Here is a 23,235-nt window from a genome sequence, read left to right on the forward strand (position 1 = left end):
CTGTTTCAAGTAAAGAAATTAGAAGTAATTTTTCATCATTATATATAAATATTTCATTAACTTCTCCAAATTCTGGCATGCTATCATCGATACATTTTAATAGTATGATACTTTTCTCCGAAAATGCAGTTCCATGAACTATGATTTTAGATGTTTGTAATAATTTACATGTATATCGTTCAGTTTCAACAATAAAACTGTCAAAAAGATTCGCAAATGGATGATTTCTTAGTGATACAGTTTTCCCTGGCATTACGGTATCACCTTGATATAAGAATTTCTTATGAGGCATCCCAGGACTGGAATTAAGTTTGCCACATAAACGAGCTTGGTGCCTATAAGCTAATGTAAGTGCTACATTTTTGAAATTTCGTACAACTGGCATTAGTCGCTTAAAATAGGCATGGTTACCTTCAAATCGAAAACACCACTGTTGCCTTGCGGGTCAAAATAGTGTAATGTATCTTGGAATATGTATCATGTAGTGAAATTTAGGTACTAAAAAGTTAGGATATAACGTTCGAAAACTTAAAATAAATGATTCGATCATCAAACTTAAAAGTTGAATTGAAATATCGCTAATTTCAAATGAGAGACATAAATTCACAATTTGCAACATTAAAATATAGCAGGAGGTATGCTCTTCGAGATCAGAACCTGCAGAATCAACTATCCATTCTGCAATTATGAATGGCAAAATATGTGCTAAATTTAATATTTGGGTCGCACTTTTCCGTAAACTACCAGCCGGTTCTAAATGATGAGCTTCCACCATAGCAGGCTTGTCCTTTTTTAAATGTTTAAAATCAAAATTTGAAAGATTTTGATTAAAATCTCTTATCGTAAATAGTTTTTTGATCTTGATGCGATACATTAAATAACATCTGATTGCAATTTCCAACGGTCCTTCAATCAACACATGCATGGCATCTTGTGGAAGACATGTTGTAATGTCGAAGGCTTCAACATTCATTAATGGACTTCTGCTATTAACGCCATAATATTTTTGCCAAAATGCTTTAGCTGCTGATGTATTTGTTTCGGCACTAATAATACGCAAAATATTTTCGTGATTTGAAATATTACGTGGAGTAAACTGACGATCGCAAAATCCCAATTTCCATGAATGATTCGTCGCTGTGCAAGATCGGCAAAGTCGATAAGCTCCAGTGGATTCTTTAAAGCCACCTAACATTGCCAATGCTGGAGTATCTCCAGCGCAAAACAATAGGGAACCTTTGAGTGTCTTAGTTTTACCTTCACCAACATTAATGGTAATTCCTGTCGTTTGTAGGGTGCAAATATCATTAATGAAAGGCCTCAGAAGTTTCCCTAAAGCACCATATTTTTTTAAGTATTCTGTCTTTACAACTACATACAATTGTATTACGTCCAGCGATGAACGGAATCTCGGATCTATATTGGCTAACGTCCAATAGAACATTGAATATTTATGAGTTTTTGCACTAGCACCAACAATATTGGTTATAGTTAAATCATCGTAATAGAAGATTATTCCCAAAGCATTTTCGTTTTGAGAAAAAAAGCTATTTTCCTGATAATAGGATACGTCTAGAACAGTGCGCATTATTTGTTCATCATGGTAATATTCATTTATGCTATTTTGTACTTGCTTATTATTGGTAGTAGAGAATTTGGCCTAATAATAATATGACCTAATAAGATTATCGCCTAAAAACGTTAACTTCACATTGGTGTTGATTAAATCGTCTGAATGTCTAAAATCGAGGAGCTGGCAACGTTGGACTGGATGGTTGTCATTTGGTTTGTGTGCGTGAGTATCCATGAGTTGGGATGGGTATAAGATGGAAATTCAGGCATACCATTTGACAGAGCAAAATCTGAAAACTGCAGATTTAGGTTGGAAACATTGCGATAAAGTGACGTGATTTCGTAAATGAGGCTGAGTGGGCTGAGTCAAGAAATTGTGAAATAGAAGTACATACACGTGGTTTTGACAGCTGGTGCAACCTGTGCATTAAGAGTGATTAAGAGTGAGCCAAAATGGTAATAGAAGCCGCCGACAAAGCCAAATGAAGTGTTGGTTTCTTCTGAGTGTTTATCATTATATACTGTGTTAAAAATTCTATAGCCAAAGAGAATCTCACTGGTAATTCAGAAGGAGAAACAGTTTCCATGGATTCACTGAATCATTGTGGTTTACGGTTCCTACTGGCTATGAAAGATTACAATTATATTATGAAGTTTTTGCTACTGTAAGAGCTCACTTTCAAATGCAAGGGATCTCGACAAATATAAACCAGTTTGAGCCATCCATTCAGAGTCCAAAGATGAAATGTTACAACTGATAACATGTTACGCCATAGGTCAACTAAAATGGTCTGTGCTTAAGTAACCAGGTATTTATTGGTGGATAAGGAGTAACATAGTTTTCAGATGATGCGTAGAGATAATAGCCAAAGCAGCTTTCCAATAAAATCAAAATCCAGTGGACGCAGCAATTTATTATTTGGCCAAGGAGAAGAAAAATCTTGTTTGGTGTCTTTCTACGAGTCAGAGAGAGCTACGAAACAATGCCAGCATTCATGTATAATAAATTTGCTGAGAATGGTGCTGGTGAGCCTTTAAGAGGGGACGATATGGCTTCACCAAATATAAAGAGGATATTGTACGAGGAATTTTTAGGATGTGAGAAGGAAGGACAAAATAAGGATATGCGCTAGGTCCATCTTGATTGTTTCCTGCGTAACAAAGGCCCTCTGAATATCGAAAGACCATTCGGGTTATCTAAATGAATTGCTGTTAACCAATGTCTGTACGTTCTATTCCCAACACAATGATTAATTATTTGAAGTTACAAAGGACAAAAGATAAGAAATCATATCTCATTAATCACTCTATTACAATTTATTTATTTAATGTTTTGACTAATATACTGTTTTCACAGTGTTTCAGCAAATCCAAACATTGTCAAATGTTATGAATATTTTGTGTATAAACCCATTGCTTGTCATACAATATATATCGTCTCAACAGCACAAGATAAGAAGAAGAGTCATTCCGTAGTAATTTCTGATTTTAGTTATGGTACTGTAAATAATGGGCTGCTGGATGAACAATTCATATTAGAATATAATATGACGCTACTGGAACAATACACAGTTATACTTTACCACTGTACACGCACACTTCAAAGCTGCGGTTGTCCTGCTGTAGTATTTACAGTCCTATCCAAATTGCCTAATGAAATAGTGCATAATAATAGCGAGAATAATTCAAGTATGTAATTTTCCTAATTGTTCATGCCGTTATGACGTGTTTATTTTATATTATGAATTTATTTTAATATTAAATTACAGGCGTGCTTAATAGTCCCAGTAAGATCAAAGTACAGGATTCTATGTCAATTCTTCTGCTTCGAATTTGTAATCCCCATGCAGAAATGGATTAGAATTATTAAAAGAAAGAATTGTTATTCAAGTATTATTTAAATAAGATCTGAATGTATCAATTTAACAATTTGGTTGTGATTTTTCAAACTTGTTATATTAAAGCATTTCCTTTGCTGTTTTAGGCCCAATAAATTTTAAATGTTTTTGACTTCCAGTATTCTGTTTGAATAACTATCCTGCATTAATAAATGAAGATGGATGAAAATCTTTTATATTGGTTCTAAGTAGATTACAGGATAATGAATTAACCTTTCAATATAATTTTCTTTTCTTCATTTAGATTACGTTGATATATTATACTGTCAATTATAAAAGATTTATCGCAATAGGTACTTTACAAACGAAGGCACATGATATACTTCTTTTATTTGTACAAATAATGATGTTTATAAAAATATCAAGGCTCGCGAATGGAATCATTTTAAAAAGCTTTTATATATATTAAAACATATTCAAGAATGATTCTTTACTATTCTTGACATATTTCTAGGTTTAATAATGCTGGCGCCAAATTTCTAGCAACCGCTAATTTGTAAATATCTGCCTTCTCCTCAAATTTTGCATAATTTCCGTATGCATCCATTTCATTGTAATAGCTGGAAACTATCATTGGACGAAAAAATAACGTCTTCTGCCTCCAACAATGGTATTAGGTCAGTCAAAAGAATCAGCCAAAAGCTAGGAAAATGAAAAATAAAGCTTAGTAGTCGTAGTAAAATATACAAATTGTTTAACGAAACCAGATAGAAATATCTTACTATTTAGGTGTTACATTTGAAACCAAAAGGGCGACCAATGAACTTATTGCATCCTTGAACTCCCCATTTTCATTCTTTTTTTGAAATTCACAATATTTACCTGGAATAAAATAAATTTTATAAGTCAATACAAAATATACTCCATTTGCGTTATTTTTTGTATTAGTTAGGTGTAAATTTCACCAACCTAAAAATGTGATTCTTTAACTAGCCAGCATACAGGATCTTAAGTTCTCAAGTAAATCATGACATTCCTAATCGCCATTATCAGTATAATGCCTCAAGAATTGATCAGCGTTATAAGTAATAAATCTATTATCTTGCGCTTTCAATGCTCAAGTAAGAGCATTTTCCATTTGTCCTTGTTTAATGCATTTAAATCCCTGGATCTTGCAAATACTAGTAACTAATACAAATTGTTTTTATATCTATTAATTGTCAGTATCAAAAAGCAAATTAAATTAGAGACTAGATTTACAATTATTTCATCGTCTTTATATAAAGTTGTTTGGTCGTATTGGGTGCTTCATTCCTGAACATATTCGATTAGAAACAATTCATTTCGTCTCAATTGTCATTTAGTTGAGCGAAATCGATATATCTAAATAAAAATTGAATAACTTTTCCATAGTAACGTAATAATTCAGTTGAAGTTTTGTGTCGTGCGGATTTGCTCGAGTCGTAATATGAATATTAATCAAAACCTGAGCGTTTTTCACAAAAAGTGCCGCAAGCGTATATTTGTGGATAAAAAGAATTACAAAATTAGGAAAACTAGCGGAGTTTATTTTGAAGGGTTTACCTACCACATACTCCGGAAATATATAAATTCAAGGGGGGAATGTATTACGTAAGTTTTTCAAATATAATTAACTATCGTTATATTATAATTTTGTAGAAATAACATTGTCTTTTCCTAAAATTAGATTAATAAATAAAACATTCGAGAAATAAATTGGCTAGCGTCAATTACTTTACATATACGGGACTTCTCGTGAATTGTCATTCAATTGGGATTTCGATTTCAAATTCCGTTGCGTTTGCCCTTAAAGCGCATAGTTATTATTGGTTGAGGCATTGGCCAATGGCGGAATCCCAGAGGATCGAGTCTAGGATTATTTTTCATCGCGCGCGGAGAAAAATATTTTTTTACACCTCATTCAACTACGTTAGCATGTAAACACTTCTACGCATCAAAATGGCGGATGGCTCTTATTTTTCGTATCCAATTATTGGTGAAAGACTATTTTATGTTAACACTACACGAAACTGACCAATCAACAATCTCGGATTCGATTAACCCGATTACTATAGTCAACTAACACGAATCTTCTATGTTCCTCCGTTATAAATACACTCGTATATACAACGCTGCAAAATGCTTGCAAAAAAATATTCCTGCTTTACAGTTACATTCTGTGTCGACTATATTTTATCCATTTGAATGATATATCTATGAAATAAACAAATGTAATTAATGAAATAATGAAAAATTATAAAAAATTCACTTTTACACACTGAATTTGATTATTGTTTTTAATTTGAATTTATCAATATTCAAATAATAAACCAAGACACTTCAAAATAATTTATTTCGTATTTGAAATTATTGATAATCTAAACAGTTACTTCTATAACTTTGCTATGATTAGACGTTACAAAGTAATACCCGTTTTGTTTCCGATGAGCTTTGAATTTATTCCAACTAAATGCACAATTTTAGAAACAACTAACTGAATGAAAATTTACAATAATAATTACATTCAATTTATATTTCAGTTATTTCAGATGCAAAGATCGCTTATGTAGTGGCCGAGCGAAAAAAAGAGATGATGATCAAATGATTGTAACCAATAATCATAATTTGCATGAAGCCGACGTCGATTACTTAAAAATTGCCAAATTAAGAGAAAAAGCCTTTCAGTATTCTCAGGAATATTTATCAACCCCAAGAGAAATTTATAATGATTTATGCCAAAAGTATGTAATATTTCTTGTTTGTCAAACGATGCTCTCTTTTATTATTATAAAATATCTTATTGTTTTTAAATCAACTACCTAAAGAATTTTCGAAACTGTTATTAATTATTTCTATATATTCTAATTAATTCCTAATCTCTCTCTGTTTCATTTACATCTGATAATACGGATTCTCTCATATAATGCTCGTATATATTTCCAACAATTATAGAACATTTTAATGTGTTTTAATTTTTGCGAGTATCTCTTTAAATGCTACATGTGGAAAATATTTTATTTTTCAATTAAAAAACTTCGTTAAAAAGAATAAAGGCGGTGCGATTCCCTGTATAAAGCTTTTCTTTTTTCTGGATATAATAGGCTGCAATACATCCGGTTATATGAAACACGAAGTCGACATGTGGAAAATTTTTTATCATGTGCTATGTTAGCTTATATCCTTAAAAATACAATAAGGACATTATGATCCCGGATGAAATTCGTCGATTTTCATTATGATATTATAGGCTGCAGAGCTGTTTAGCTCAACAAATTTTTAAAAAATGTTCTACTGTGATATAAGCCTATGTAATAATTGCGTGCAATTTGTAGAAAATAAACATTTTTTAATAAATTAAATGATTATTATAGAAAACAAATCTGTGTAGTATCGATTAATCCAGGTACAACACTATTTTATTGATAGAATGTTAAAAATTGGGTTTAGCAAAATCTATTAATTCACAGATTTTGTCAACGGTTAATTGAAACTATCGCGTATTATCAGAGTTATTTTTATTGTTCCAATATTATAAAAAGAAAACTATATCAATTTTCTATATTTTTCAAAAATTGCACAAGATTATATTCGGCCGACTGACCCCATTAGGTTAAAAGGGACCTTTAATCCCTTGCCTTATGATTTAATTTCTAACTGTGTATGCCAAAAATGACATCAAGGTTGGTCACGCGTAGGGTAATAAACAAATTGACTGAGCATTCGAAATCGCAAATGTCTTATCATTTGTATATATACGCTAACGGTACAATTAACTTTGCAAGATGTTTCATAAATAATTACGATTACACACTGAGACGTTTTGTTTATGTTTGGGATGGTAAACTTACTACGTCTCTGAGACGTCATTGTAAGCTAAAAGGTTAAGAAAAAAAAATTTTTTTTAATGTATACTGCAAAAAGTATATTCTTCTTTAGAAGTGAGCCATCACATAATCTCTATGTCATTTTTCATTTCAGTTTTCACAATGAAATACAATGTTTGTCATTTAATGAAATAAAGTATAGTTTGCGAAAATGGTGTGAGCTATGTAGGCCTCCCTTACCTAAAGATATTTTCGAAATAGATATCCTCTTAAATAATAACGAAATTTGGCAACAAATGTTAAATTTCAAGTCTAACAATATTAAATATAAGTTAGACATTTTTACGTATGTCGACAATTTGAAGGATGATAACATTTCCATTGTATTTGGCTGCAAAAAATTCAACGAGCACATATTAGAGGATGCAACGTGTTTTTTTGTTGACGCAACTTATAAAACCAGACCACAAGTAAAAGGCGCTTATCAGTTGCTGACGGTCATGACTAAACGCTACGAAAAGGTAGAGTTCATTTTATATTTAATAAAAAAAAAAAACAATTTTTATTTAAAACGAAAGTCGTATTATTTTTAATAATAAGAGATATAATCTTTTATTATTTTATACTTATTATAAAATTATTTTAACGCAACTTCAAAAGAATGTAACTTTTCCATACGGCACAATTGACTGAAAGTTGTTTATAGACATCTTTTAGTCGTCTAATTTACTAAAAGACATAAAAGATGTATTTAAGTCACTTGGTGCTGCATGGGTTTATTTAGTTATTACTTGATCTATATTCATAAGTACAGTGGAAATTTTGTTACAAAGAAATTTACATTCTTATTGCAAACATACATACATATGTGAAGTTATTTTTTACTGGTATAACCTGATTGACATGAAATTGTTCAGCTAGAGAGGAGAGAGAGAGAGAGAGAGAGAGAGATAGGAAACAATAAAAAATCTATAAACAGTGATTTCAGTTTCAAGAATGATTTTCCTGATTCCTCGTGGTGAAGAAAAGCGGTGAGACAGCGGAGAGTGCACCAAATTTGTTTGTCAAACAAATTTATATTTTTTTGACTCATAATTCAAAACCTGTCCGTTTTATATTTCATTAAACGTTAAAACTAATTATATCAGGGCGTTGCCAATAATATATCATTTTCTAAAAAGCTAATTATTATCTACATATTTTAAATTACTATCCTATAATTACACAACTCACCTCCGATCAGCAACCTCTCTCCCTTTTCCTTCTTAATGATATTTTTATCCAACTCAAACACCTTTCACTACGCGTTTGCAATTATTCCTACAGTTTTATGTACACGGTACAAAAATTATTAAATTATCTTGGAATAAATATTTCAAAAAGTGTTGTAGGTTTGGATTTTATACAAATAATATAAACAATTAAAGACTATTTCAATCGAGGGGTATCATCAGTTGTACAATCCGATAGCTTTGCTTCATGGATCGGTTAACACTAGAAAATCCATTAACAAAGACAGCTAAGAAATATTTGCGCTTTTTAATTTCTTATTAGTTACATAATTTTCTTGTTATTATAGATTATCTTTTGATTTCTACTTTAAACTTATCTACATTTGTGTTTTGAAATGTGCCGTTTTGTCAAATATAAATATATATTAAAAAACCTAACATTCTTCTGCATAAGCTAAATATGAAATCGAAATTTTTAATATTTTTTATTGTAGATAATAAATTGTAGGATTTACCTTTCCAACCGTAACTTACTGTAAAATAAATATTGTCAGTCGAGAAATGATGTACTTTCGACATTTTAAGATTTAGAAAATTGAACACACACAGACAGACAGACACACAACACCCATAATTTTATTTTGTACATGTTATTTGTATAATTAAAATGCTATTTTGAAAAATTAATAAATTAAACAGTTTAGCTAAAAAAAAATTACAAAATATGCTTATTTGGAACGTCTCTAGAATGGTCTAACCCCTTCAAAAAACCTTAAAACATTAATAATTTTGTTATTAATGTCCGTGCTTTACAATTTTAAACATATTTTTTTTAATAGGGCCATCCAGAACTGGGCCGCTCATTGAGCTGCTTACTGAGCAATCCCATCTGATTGGTTGTAAGTTTGAGTTTCGCCAATCAGATGAAAATGCTCACTGAGGCCTCCTTAAGCGGTTATGCTTCTGGATGCACCCAATGAAATACTCCATTTATAAATTTTTATTCTTCGGGGTTCTTTGTTTATGCTGAACAGCCGGTGGACATTTTAAAAATTATTTTCCATTTTTATGGGATTGGTTGAAAATAACGTAAAATTTGTAAAAAATAATAGGTGTTACATAAGAGTATTTGTCTTCAATCTCCTCAGGTTAAAATGATGATTATATTTTAAATTAATATTCAAAACAATATTCTGGTTTAAATTTTTTATATTTCAAAAAATAGATAGTTTTAAACTATGCTGAATTACATCATGCAACAAATACACTACTTTATATACATAATTGTTGTATTAACATTAAAGTTATTTGGCAAAGCTGAATGTTTTAATTAATAATTAATTTTTCTATAAATACAAATTTCTTAATTGGTCATTAATGGTTCTTCCAGATTATCCCCATTGCATGGGCAATCATGTCAAAAAAGAGAAGAAGATTGTACGTCCAAACATTCGAAATGATAAAAAGACATTTCGCCCCGCAAATGTCCCCAGTAAATTTTATGAGTGATTATGAAGTCGCAATACAAAATTCAATACAAGACGTATTTCCAATGTGCGACGTTAAAGGATGTTATTTTCACTTTGTATATGTAAGTGCAAATATTTAAGAGTTTTTTAATTTTATAATTAATTTTTTCTTTCGATATTATTGGTCACGATTATTATCAAATTCGGCAATAATACTAAAAACAAATGTATAGTATTTAAGTTTTTGCTGCGTGTAAGTAAACATCTGCCAGATATCAATTCAGACATAATTATCTGTCAACTGAGGGTCTTAAAAATTATTTTCTATATCATTCCAAAAACAATTTTATTTCCCTGGTTCAAAATATGATACAACATAAGTCTACCTAATCGCATTTGAATTTTTATTTGAAAGCCTTTTTAATTATATGTGATTCAACTGATGTAATGATTTTTTTTAAACTTTTTATACGAGTACAAACCTCAAAAAGAATTTTTTTAAATTTGATTGCTTCATAATTTTGTGCATTATTGAAGGGATTAACGGGATCCCTCAAGCCCTCTGTAGCCAACATTACGGAACAAAAAACGAGGGAGAATTGTCCAGCGTTATTTTTCGACCGATTTTAATGATTTTGGGCTTGTTGGAACCGTTAGGATTCGCACCTTGACATAAAAAAGCCTTATTTTCCAAAAAATGAAAAAAAAATTGTTTAAAAATTCGCATTAATAATATTGAAACGCAAAAAAAATCGAAAAATCGGGCTTCTTTATGACGAGGTGCCAGACCTAACGATTCCAACAAGCCCAAAAACATTGAAATCGGTCGAAAAATAACGCTGGACAATTCTCCCTCGTTTTTCGTTCCGTAATGTTGGCTACAGAGGGCTTGAGGGATCCCGTTAATGATATTAATATTTAAAATTAATAGTCTTTAATACACTACTGTAATAACTTTCGAATTACTCTTTAAAGAATTATCCCTCTTTATTATTAAACAAGTTATTTCATTTTTAATAATCTAAAAAATCACAAAAATTATAAACATCAGAGAAACACTGTACAATAAATAAAACATTTTTTGCGAGTGCAAAGTGTAAAATATTTCAAAGCTGTACAAACTGCGTTTCACATTCCTTAAACAAAAACTTTCATTTTTTACCCTTTAAATATAGTATTTATACAATATTTTAAAAACCTTTGGCTATTTACAAATATTGAAATGAATATTTGTTTTTTGAAATATGATATATTCTCTTGTATAATCTATTTCGATAATTATCAGAAATCGGAGATAAACAATTTTGAAGTTCGGTAAATTTTCACTTTGATGTTTTCAAAAGTTTCGACCATATCATATGTTAATTTTACATTTCATCTTCCATTGATTTGCTATACTTTTTATAGAAATACCGATAATTTAAATTACATAAACATTTACAGAATATTAGAAAACAACTGAAAAAATTGAAGATCCACCGTAAATTGGAAGAGTTGGATATAAATGATGGCAATATTTTGAAACGGCTTATCAGAAAATTTATAAATCTATGCTTCTTACCACCGACTTTAATTCGACAAGCCTTTGTTAATCTATGTGAGAAAGCTGAGGAATATGAAGAATTGTTCGAAATCATAAGTCCATTTATAATTTATTATAGAAGACAATGGATTATTAAAACCTCTCCGGAGATATTGTCGGTTTATAAATCAATTGATAGAACGAATAATGCCCAAGAAAGGTACCATAAATATTTAAAAGGAATGATAGGTACCAAGCCACCTGCGCACAAATTTTTCTGTAAGTATTAGAATTAAATTTTGTTCGCTTAAGTCGTTCTACCAGCGCGATATAAAATGTTTTAATATAATTATTTTCTTCGGCTCAGCCACTACCCATACAGCACACTTAACTAAAAGTTGTTTTATAGACATCTTTTAGTCGTCTGACTAAAAAAAAGATAAAAGATATCTTTTAAGTCACTTCGTACTATATGGGTACTCGTAAGAATAGTATAATTTGAAAACAAGGCGTTTATTGACAAAAAATCATTAAGTTCTCCCAATTTTTTAAACACTTACTACATAAACTTCGTCGTGGATAACATGGTAGTTATTTGTTTTTATTTAATAATAATTAAAAACATGTTTTTACATAACAAATGTGTGCACACCTCCAATTATACACGTAATTCGCTCCGTGTACATCGTCACATTGATATAGAAGCGAGAATGTGTAAGTTTATAGACACACATACATACGTGTATTAAAAAAAGAAAACAATTAGCCACTTAATCGCAAAATGATAATTATTGTCTGTTGTAAAGATAATGTCACTGAATTAAGTGATTTACACTGTAATAATTATTATTTTAACAATTATTATACTTAAAAAAATTAAAATATTATCATCTTGCAATCGAGTGTAATTGTTGGCAAACCATTATCGAAATTCTTAAATTTTTATTCTCTCAGTGTACAGCTTAAAGCAACGTTTTACGATGAAAATGAATTATTATTGTATATTGAAAAATCTCGCTTTCGGTGTATTTATTTTTTTACTTTTAAGAGTTAATAAATATGAAACAAAAATTATTACTATGCTGCAAGTAGTATAGATCTTTAAAAACCATGTAATAAAAAATGTCTAAAAAATTATTCGTAATATTTGCATATTCTATTATCTCAAGAGTCAGAGAAGGTGCGATATCGAGAGCCTTAAGGAGAAATTATGCAAGATACATTATTAATCCATATTCCTTGCAAAATGTTGTTATATATAATCTTAACCCATATAAAAACAAAATTGTAAACAAGTAAAAATAATCATTCATATCATTACATTTTCTAAAAACCTGAGTGGTAAAGTATATACATTATGATATTAAAGAATTGAATAATGAAAAACTTACAATTTGTATAAGTAGTCAAAATACGTAATTTCGATCGTGAATTCCATTGTAATTTTCAAACCTTCGTTGGCAGTTGTTTTGATTACCTATATCACTAAGGCTCATTTTTCATCCAATTTTAATAGATTTTATATCAAATTTACAGACATGAATCGAAAACAAAAAATTATTGTATCGGACACCTTAATATACAGGGTGGGTCAGATAATTAACAGCAAGAGGCGGAGATCCTCTTAAAGCTCTGTAATGGGAGCTAAGCGCGCGATTGGCCGCGGAGAGATAGAGAAAGCATGAGCAATCAGAGAGAGAAAGAAAGAAAGAGAGAAAGAGAGAAAGAGAGAAAGAGAGAAAGAGAGAAAGAGAGAAAGAGAGAGAGAGAGAGAGAGACAGAGCAACGTTACTGTAGTTGCTTTTCTGTTAAACTTAGTAGTCTCTCTTTATGAAAGACGTATTGACAAAATTCATTGGTCGCTAGAGAGAGAGAGAGGCAACAGTAGCGAGTGAGAAGCAGCGATCAACCAATGAATTTTGTGTATTTTCGTTGCATAGACAGTTCCCGGGATTCATAAATGAAACTTAAGCTCAAGTACAAGCTTATGACGGGTATAATCTATAGTCTACGTAACACACCTTATAGGTTTCAAAGTGAGCTTGAACTCAAGTTCTGTTTATGAATCCCGGCCAGAGACTACTAGGAGTGACAGAGAAGAAACGTGAGTAGCGTTGCGCTATCTCTCCGATCAGTCATCCTTTCTCTTTCTCTCCGCGATTTTTCGCGCGCTTAGCCCTCACTACGAGGTTTCAAGAGGATCTCCGCTTGACGCCTCCTGCTGCGAATTATCTGACTCATCCTGTATATACAGGGTGTATCACCGAAGGCGCACCAACCTCGAAATGACCGTAAGAGGATGGATAGCGGGTGGTGGGGGTCGACGCATAACATTGGACGGAGTTAGATAAAGCGCGAGTAATAGATGGAGAAAGGCAGGGCTATACGCTCCTATACGCTTTGCCTATGCCTTCCCCCCTCCCCCATCAACGCGACACCAATAGTCACAGTCTCTTTCTCTCTCTCTCTTCTCTCTCCCCGCCGTTTCCATTTCTTTATTTTCATTTACCCAGGAGGCGTTTTCGTCCTTCTCTTCTATCAAGTCAATTCTTGCGGATTACTAAACACATTAATTTTTAGCATAAAATTGAAAAGCGTTAGCTATCTTTTCCACACCACCTTGAGGTAGATAGCTAGGCGCGTTTTTTTTAAGTGGTTTCCTCCGGAAGCCTAATCCACTGGATAACTCAAAGTAAAGATAGCTTAGAAATTCTCAAAATATCCCCCCTTTTGCTGCGAACGAAGGTTAGCTCTTCGAATTATGTTGCGTGTTGCTCGTCTCACCATGTCCGGCGTGATTGTTCTGAAGGCCGCAATGATTTCTTTACGAACCTCCATCATTCTACCCTCACGCTGATTTTCCATTAAACGCTTTATGTGTCCCCACAAAAAGTAGTCGAATGGATTAAGATGTCGAAGAGCTAACCTCTGTTCTCAACAAAGAGGGGGATGTTTTGAGAATTTATAGGCTAGCTCTATTCAGTGAATTAGGCCTCCGGGGGAAACCACTTTAAAAAAAACGCGCCTAGCTATCTACCTCAAGGTGGTGTGAGAAAGATTGCTAACGCTTTTCAATTTTATGCTAAAAATTAATGTGTTTAGTAATCCGCAAGAATTGACTTGATAGAAGAAAAGGACGAAAACGCCTCCTGGGTAAATGAAAATAAAGAAATGGAAACGGCGCGGGGAGAGAGAAGAGAGAGAGAGAGAGAGACTGTGACTATTGGTGTCGCGTTGATGGGGGAGGGGGGAAGGCATAGGCAAAGCGTATAGGAGCGTATAGCCCTGCCTTTCCATCTATTACTCGCGCTTTATCTAACTCCGTCCAATGTTATGCGTCGACCCCCACCACGCGCTATCCGTCCTCTTACGGTCATTTCGAGGCTGGTGCGCCTTCGGTGGTACACCCTGTATATATATATATATATATACACACATAAATATTTTATTACTTTTTCAGATACAATTGTACAAATAATTAAAAACTATCAAATCACGTTTAACCATTTAAGAAGGGGCGTTTGTGTGCAGAAACAAACTGTTGATAAGCTATCAAAATGGCTAGCTAATGCTTGGGTATATTTAGAACGATACTTCATTTTAGATAGTGATAATATAATTCTGCAGAGAAAAATTGCCGAATTTTTAGAACAATCTCTAAACTATACACCTGAAATTTTTTGAAATATAGGTGATTCAAATATTAATAATTCAGGTTTGTTTAGCTTTTAATTTGAATAATTTTTATTGGTATTACTCCTAGATGTATAAAAGTTTGCACTCAATACAAGTGTCGAAATTCATATTTAAAAGTTATAATTTAGATCATTTTGAAATGTATAATATGTGTAACATGACTGTAGAATTTACCGGTCTTAATCTATTTCTTGAACTTAAGTTCCGCCTATAAATTATGGCAAAAATAAATTTGAAATATTTCAACAATTTGCCATTTTGAAGTAATGTAGATGTTCACGTTTATACACAAAAAGATAAGGTTGTGTAATCTATTTGATGTATGTCTGTATACATTCAAATATTTAACAATTATATACCTTTTCTAAATAATAATTGATTTATTAATATTCATTGTTTTACTATTATAAAATGTTCCTGTTGGATAATTTTATTACGAGTTCAATGTAATTGTCATCTAACTGAAATTCTTTATTTGGATGTGACACCAGGAAATGTGACATTAACAAAATTCTTGAGATGGATCAAATTTCACTTTCTTAGAAATAAAAGAGCAGTTGTATTCGTTTCGGCACAAAATATAATAGATGCTGAATTGGAAAATATTAATTATTGAAAGACAGTTTTGGACTGTGCTTTACATGGTCATTTGGAAGTAGTTTGTGCTTTGCTGGAGCAGCACTATAGATATGATCATCCAGCGGCCGTATTTATAAACACCCCTCGAACTTAAGGAACCCTAAAATGCTACAGTTTATGTCACGTAAACTATAGTATCCAAACCTAAGTCGAGTGTGAGTGACGTCTATAAATACGGCCGCAGGTTTTAGGCCCGGTCTTACAGGTCACAGTTAAGTTAATTATGCTATATTACATGTAACGTAGAATATATCTTATGAATTAGTCTATATACATTCCGCGTGACATTTATTACACCATGTTAATTTAATCGAGACTCGTAAGACCGGACCTTAACAATGCTATAAGCATACTCAAATGAATGCCTGTATATGATGTTTATGATGGTTATTCAATGAATGAATTCACTGCCCATTTTCAACTATGGCAAATGGATCATAATTCCAATTTGAATACTAAAGCATATGCGATATATAGAAATCTATAAGTTTTAATGAAACTGGCTTTAAGGGATGAAACAATTTTACTGGGGCTTGCTGAGTATGCAGAAACTTGGTTTGAGCTTTTGGTTGCTAAACTAATCTACTCATTAACCTGTTGTAAATTTCATGAACTGTCTCATCATGCTAACAAAGTAGCAGAGAAATGGCAGGCAAGCAGGCTAGCAGATATCATTACCCTTGCATTGATAATAAGCAATTTACCTCCGATCATAGAAAAGATAAAAAGCATGAATGAGAATGGGTGGTTTGCTGCTTCTTACCTGATGCATTGTGAAAAGCAAGGCAAAGCAAGATTAGAGATTCATTTGCAATCACTGTCAATGGGAAGTAAATCTGGAATATCTAAAATAATAGATTTTGTCAAGGATAATAACATGAATCATGTTGGTAACTAATTTAATTTGCTTTTTGATACTGACAATTAATAGATATAAAAACAATTTGTATTAGTTACTAGTATTTGCAAGATCCAGGGATTTAAATGCATTAAACAAGGACAAATGGAAAATGCTCTTACTTGAGCATTGAAAGCGCAAGATAATAGATTTATTACTTATAACGCTGATCAATTCTTGAGGCATTATACTGATAATGGCGATTAGGAATGTCATGATTTACTTGAGAACTTAAGATCCTGTATGCTGGCTAGTTAAAGAATCACATTTTTAGGTTGGTGAAATTTATACCTAACTAATACAAAAAATAACGCAAATGGAGTATATTTTGTATTGACTTATAAAATTTATTTTATTCCAGGTAAATATTGTGAATTTCAAAAAAAGAATGAAAATGGGGAGTTCAAGGATGCAACAAGTTCATTGGTCGCCCTTTTGGTTTCAATGTGTAAGGATTTTTCATACTTTGGGATTTTGTGAAGGTTCGAAATAAAAATGACAGGATTAAAGAAAAGCCGAATCCAATTTTACCAGCAACAATCAATCTAACTCTCTATTACAAGAACCTAACGCCAACTGTCTTTTCCTCAAAATCTTACTTCTCACCGTTCCTTCTCCTACCCCCGTCTCCTTCCAACGTCCAGAGAACTAGAGAAGGGATAGGCAGAGGGAAATTTCAAATTTGCTCCAAATCCTTTTTTCGCACATAACCATATCAGGTAAATAATCTTACAAATGTAACACCTAAATAGTAAGATATTTCTATCTGGTTTCGTTAAACAATTTGTATATTTTAATACGACTACTAAGCTTTATTTTTCATTTTCCTAGCTTTTGGCTGATTCTTTTGACTGACCTAATACCATTGCTGGAGGCAGAAGACGTTCTTTTTTCGTCCAATGATAGTTTCCAGCTATTACAATGAAATGGATGCATACGGAAATTATGCAAAATTTGAGGAGAAGGCAGATATTTATAAATTAGCGGTTGCTAGAAATTTGGCGCCAGCATTATTAAACCTAGAAATATGTCAAGAATAGTAAAGAATCATTCTTGAATATGTTTTAATATATATAAAAGCTTTTTAAAATGATTCCATTCGCGAGCCTTGATATTTTTATAAACATCATTATTTGTACAAATAAAAGAAGTATATCATGTGCCTTCGTTTGTAAAGTACCTATTGCGATAAATCTTTTATAATTGACAGTATAATATATCAACGTAATCTAAATGAAGAAAAGAAAATTATATTGAAAGGTTAATTCATTATCCTGTAATCTACTTAGAACCAATATAAAAGATTTTCATCCATCTTCATTTATTAATGCAGGATAGTTATTCAAACAGAATACTGGAAGTCAAAAACATTTAAAATTTATTGGGCCTAAAACAGCAAAGGAAATGCTTTAATATAACAAGTTTGAAAAATCACAACCAAATTGTTAAATTGATACATTCAGATCTTATTTAAATAATACTTGAATAACAATTCTTTCTTTTAATAATTCTAATCCATTTCTGCATGGGGATTACAAATTCGAAGCAGAAGAATTGACATAGAATCCTGTACTTTGATCTTACTGGGACTATTAAGCACGCCTGTAATTTAATATTAAAATAAATTCATAATATAAAATAAACACGTCATAACGGCATGAACAATTAGGAAAATTACATACTTGAATTATTCTCGCTATTATTATGCACTATTTCATTAGGCAATTTGGATAGGACTGTAAATACTACAGCAGGACAACCGCAGCTTTGAAGTGTGCGTGTACAGTGGTAAAGTATAACTGTGTATTGTTCCAGTAGCGTCATATTATATTCCAATATGAATTGTTCATCCAGCAGCCCATTATTTACAGTACCATAACTAAAATCAGAAATTACTACGGAATGACTCTTCTTCTTATCTTGTGCTGTTGAGACGATATATATTGTATGACAAGCAATGGGTTTATACACAAAATATTCATAACATTTGACAATGTTTGGATTTGCTGAAACACTGTGAAAACAGTATATTAGTCAAAACATTAAATAAATAAATTGTAATAGAGTGATTAATGAGATATGATTTCTTATCTTTTGTCCTTTGTAATTTCAAATAATTAATCATTGTGTTGGGAATAGAACGTACAGACATTGGTTAACAGCAATTCATTTAGATAACCCGAATGGTCTTTCGATATTCAGAGGGCCTTTGTTACGCAGGAAACAATCAAGATGGACCTAGCGCATATCCTTATTTTGTCCTTCCTTCTCACATCCTAAAAATTCCTCGTACAATATCCTCTTTATATTTGGTGAAGCCATATCGTCCCCTCTTAAAGGTTCACCAGCACCATTCTCAGCAAATTTATTATACATGAATGCTGGCATTGTTTCGTAGCTCTCTCTGACTCGTAGAAAGACACCAAACAAGATTTTTCTTCTCCTTGGCCAAATAATAAATTGCTGCGTCCACTGGATTTTGATTTTATTGGAAAGCTGCTTTGGCTATTATCTCTACGCATCATCTGAAAACTATGTTACTCCTTATCCACCAATAAATACCTGGTTACTTAAGCACAGACCATTTTAGTTGACCTATGGCGTAACATGTTATCAGTTGTAACATTTCATCTTTGGACTCTGAATGGATGGCTCAAACTGGTTTATATTTGTCGAGATCCCTTGCATTTGAAAGTGAGCTCTTACAGTAGCAAAAACTTCATAATATAATTGTAATCTTTCATAGCCAGTAGGAACCGTAAACCACAATGATTCAGTGAATCCATGGAAACTGTTTCTCCTTCTGAATTACCAGTGAGATTCTCTTTGGCTATAGAATTTTTAACACAGTATATAATGATAAACACTCAGAAGAAACCAACACTTCATTTGGCTTTGTCGGCGGCTTCTATTACCATTTTGGCTCACTCTTAATCACTCTTAATGCACAGGTTGCACCAGCTGTCAAAACCACGTGTATGTACTTCTATTTCACAATTTCTTGACTCAGCCCACTCAGCCTCATTTACGAAATCACGTCACTTTATCGCAATGTTTCCAACCTAAATCTGCAGTTTTCAGATTTTGCTCTGTCAAATGGTATGCCTGAATTTCCATCTTATACCCATCCCAACTCATGGATACTCACGCACACAAACCAAATGACAACCATCCAGTCCAACGTTGCCAGCTCCTCGATTTTAGACATTCAGACGATTTAATCAACACCAATGTGAAGTTAACGTTTTTAGGCGATAATCTTATTAGGTCATATTATTATTAGGCCAAATTCTCTACTACCTTATTATTCAGCAGATTTTTCAAATTATCTATTAATGATATTATTTGAGCATTGCATGTTGTCTTAATTAATGTTGGTGCTGAATGTTTTTTTTTTCCACTGTGTGAACAGTTTTAGCTATTGGAAGATCTACCGAAGGGACCATGTTGCATTTCTCAATAAGAAATGTATCTAAGTTTTTCTTAGTCCAAACTGACGAAAATATTATATAAGCTGGGTATTCTTCTTTGAATATTGACTCGACATCTTCATATTTTATGCCATAATTATTTGACTGTTGCTTTTTTTTAATTTGTTGCTATAAAAGACAAGAAAAATGTTATCATTCATTTCATTTTTTCTAAAAAGAATTTAATAAAGTTTTATATATACGATTAGTCTGTTAGATAAAATGAACTAGAACTAAGATGCAAGAAGACTTGTAATTACATATATAAAAGTTTATAGAGTTTGTGCATAAGATATTTCCATTCTTTTTCTACTAATTATATTCAGATATAGGCCTAATGCAAAATTATAATACCTTTTATAGTTATAGAGATAATACGTTTTTTAATATCTATTGTCTTGCTTGCATAAGTGATGCACTTCATATAAAGAATTACATCCTATTTCTTTGGCAAATGACTATATTTAATATAATTAAAAGAATATTCTCAAAAATTGTGAAAACTATTAATTATATGAAGATTTTTTATATTCAATTTTATTTTTTATTAACACTAAAATTTAACCTTTATCAGAATAAAATAACATTCATAGAAAACTGAATCTAATTTAATTATCCAGTTTTTCATTTTAAAGAATAAATCTAAGTAATTACCAGTAGTATGGATGCATAAATGTCTATTAAATTTGTAACGGAATCAATAATGTTTTCCATTGTTTTGCTAGATACATTATTCTCTTCCCTAATTTATTTATAAATTGCGCTGCATACTGTGCTAACCATTCCTTCTTATTGAAATCTGCGGTAACTTCATCTGCATCTATTCCTATATATATAATTTCATATTAAAGTACAACAGTAAATAGTGTTTTTTGTATCTTATTAACATTTTTCTATTTCGTACTCATTTTGAAGGAATTTAATAACAGGTATTATTCGAAATGTCACGTGAATATGTAATATATCGAATTTTTCAAATTACAGACGTTTCAGCCCCCTCCGAAATGGGTAAACCAATATATACGTGCGATTATTACTTTCTTACCATCATTATCATTATAATTATAATTTCCTGCTGCAGTATTAAAATTATCATATGAATTCATGTCATTCATATCTACTTTATGTTTCCTACGTAGATGTTGGCAAAACGATTTCCATTTGGTGTATGTCCATCCGCATTCTTTTTCCGTGCATTTAATTTTAAATTTCTTATCGTTCGAATGATATCTAACAACATGTGCCATTAGTTGTTTATTCGTCGCACATGCAAAATAACACATGTTGCAGGAAAATGGAAGTTCTTCATTCATAACTCTTTCGATTATTAATTATTGAACAGGGTAAACCTTTATAACAACTGCTTTTTAATCTCTTAGCTTGAATACCACCAATTTGATTGGTGATTTTTCAATTGTTATATAATATAAATAATGTATTTTGGAACTTTTCAATGATGATAGTAAATGTACTATTAGAGATTTATATACCAGCTAATACAAATAACTATAATGTGCGCAAGACTTTAATTTAAAGGCCAAAAAGCAAGTGTAGTCTCACGCGCCTGCGCATTAATGGTCCCCTTGCGGCAGTGTGACCAACATATTTTTGATTTGATTCAATTTATGTTTCCTATTCTTACAGTATACAAATTCAAGATCAACTTAGAATTTTATACTTGTTGGTAAAATGAATAAAACAATATATTGTATAATTGAAAATGATAATTTTATAAAAAAAATAAGTTATAATGTAAATGAAAAAAAGTCCGATAAAGAAATGTTAGAAAGCTGTTTACGTAAGCTAAGAAAAGCAGATATCGCTCTAAACAAGGCGATGGAAAATAAAAATATAATATTTAAAATTAAAGAGAAAAAAAATAAAATATTCCGTGAAATTACTGAAAATGACACAATAGAAGATAAAAGTGAAGTGAACGTGTTTTTAATGTCTCCTGGTGTTTCAGACGTTGAATATTTGTCGCAGAATTTTTCAGAAATTTCCTTTGATGAAAAGGTAGGTTGCACATAAAATAGTTTAAAGATTTATTGTAGGGCACAGCATAATCATTAAATTTTCAAAAAGGTTTTAATACTTTTATAACCTACTTGATTTTTCTAGACAATATATAAATTTTATGCTCTTAGAAGTTTGTTCAAAAGAGCTATTACTAATTATTTACTAGCTTTTTTCAACTTTTGTCCACATTTATAAGAATAGGTACAATGGAACAGTGAAAGAAAACAAATCCAATTTTAAGAAACTGTTACGCATATTTGTGTATAAAGCATTGAATATAGTCTAATCATTGCGGACAAAGGATTAATGAAAGCCTGAAAATTGTTATCGAAAGGTTCGTTCATACCTTTCTTGAACCATACAGTTTTTACTAATAGAATATAAGAGGTGTTTACTGCGCTGTATAGCAACCTTTTGAAATATTCCTATAGATTCCAACTTTTCTGTTTTTGCCATGAAAGGAAATGTAACGCTCAGATTTCCATGCCAGAAGAATGTTAGCATTTTTTCAAAAACTCAATAGTCTTCTGGAATGGAGGCTACAAAACCAAATTTCTTTCGATGGTGGAAAAAGAATTGATAGTCTGCAACATAGTTTCAAAATATTACTATGCATTGCTAATAACACAATCATGAAATAAACTAGTTGAGTTTTGTTTTGATTGTTTTGTACAGGCTACGCAGAAGGAAAATATTAAAAAAAATAGTTCCATTTCAATATATGGGGCATTGCCACAATTTTCTTTTGATTTAAAAAAACGATTTGATGAAGATGGTATAACCCCACAAAATAGAAAGTATTTTATTGCTCATTGGGGATCGTTTCTATGGCATACTACTAATGAAGCACCAAAAAGGAGAGATTATTCCAATTTAGCGCAGCAAATAATTCAGGCCCACCCAATACTAGCAGTAGACAAGGGTGGATGTGTAAGTATAATTTATATTTTAATATTTGCCTTACATAACAGTATTTACAAACTTTGCTATACATCCTAGCAATTATTTTCCATCATGGAAGAAAATAAAATGGTT

At 31.5% G+C, this 23,235-nt stretch overlaps 1 protein-coding gene across 1 annotated transcript; it reads right to left on the reverse strand.

The window, feature by feature from the left end:
• Positions 1-384: 384 nt before the first annotated feature.
• On the reverse strand, positions 385-1,807 carry LOC136784612 (uncharacterized). The gene is made up of 3 exons (XM_066745448.1): positions 1,712-1,807; positions 556-1,660; positions 385-464 (listed from the first exon to the last, which is right to left on the reverse strand). The coding sequence occupies exons 1-3, from the start codon at positions 1,805-1,807 to the stop codon at positions 385-387; spliced, it is 1,281 nt and encodes a 426-aa protein (XP_066601545.1).
• Positions 1,808-23,235: the final 21,428 nt, after the last annotated feature.

Source organism: Prorops nasuta, unplaced genomic scaffold, assembly GCF_024137725.1.
Source record: "Prorops nasuta isolate Cenicafe-Biocafe unplaced genomic scaffold, Cenicafe_Pnas_1.2 PNAS00001, whole genome shotgun sequence".
NCBI lineage: Eukaryota > Metazoa > Arthropoda > Insecta > Hymenoptera > Bethylidae > Prorops > Prorops nasuta.

Coding starts and splice junctions, on each gene's coding strand:
- LOC136784612 (XM_066745448.1), bottom strand. CDS start 1,807: ATGGATACTCACGCACACAAACCAAATGACAACCATCCAGTCCAACGT. Junction 1,661..1,711: donor ACGATTTAATCAACACCAAT/GTGAAGTTAACG, acceptor TATTATTATTAG/GCCAAATTCTCTACTACCAA. Junction 465..555: donor TATTTCAATTCAACTTTTAA/GTTTGATGATCG, acceptor ACATATTCCAAG/ATACATTACACTATTTTGAC.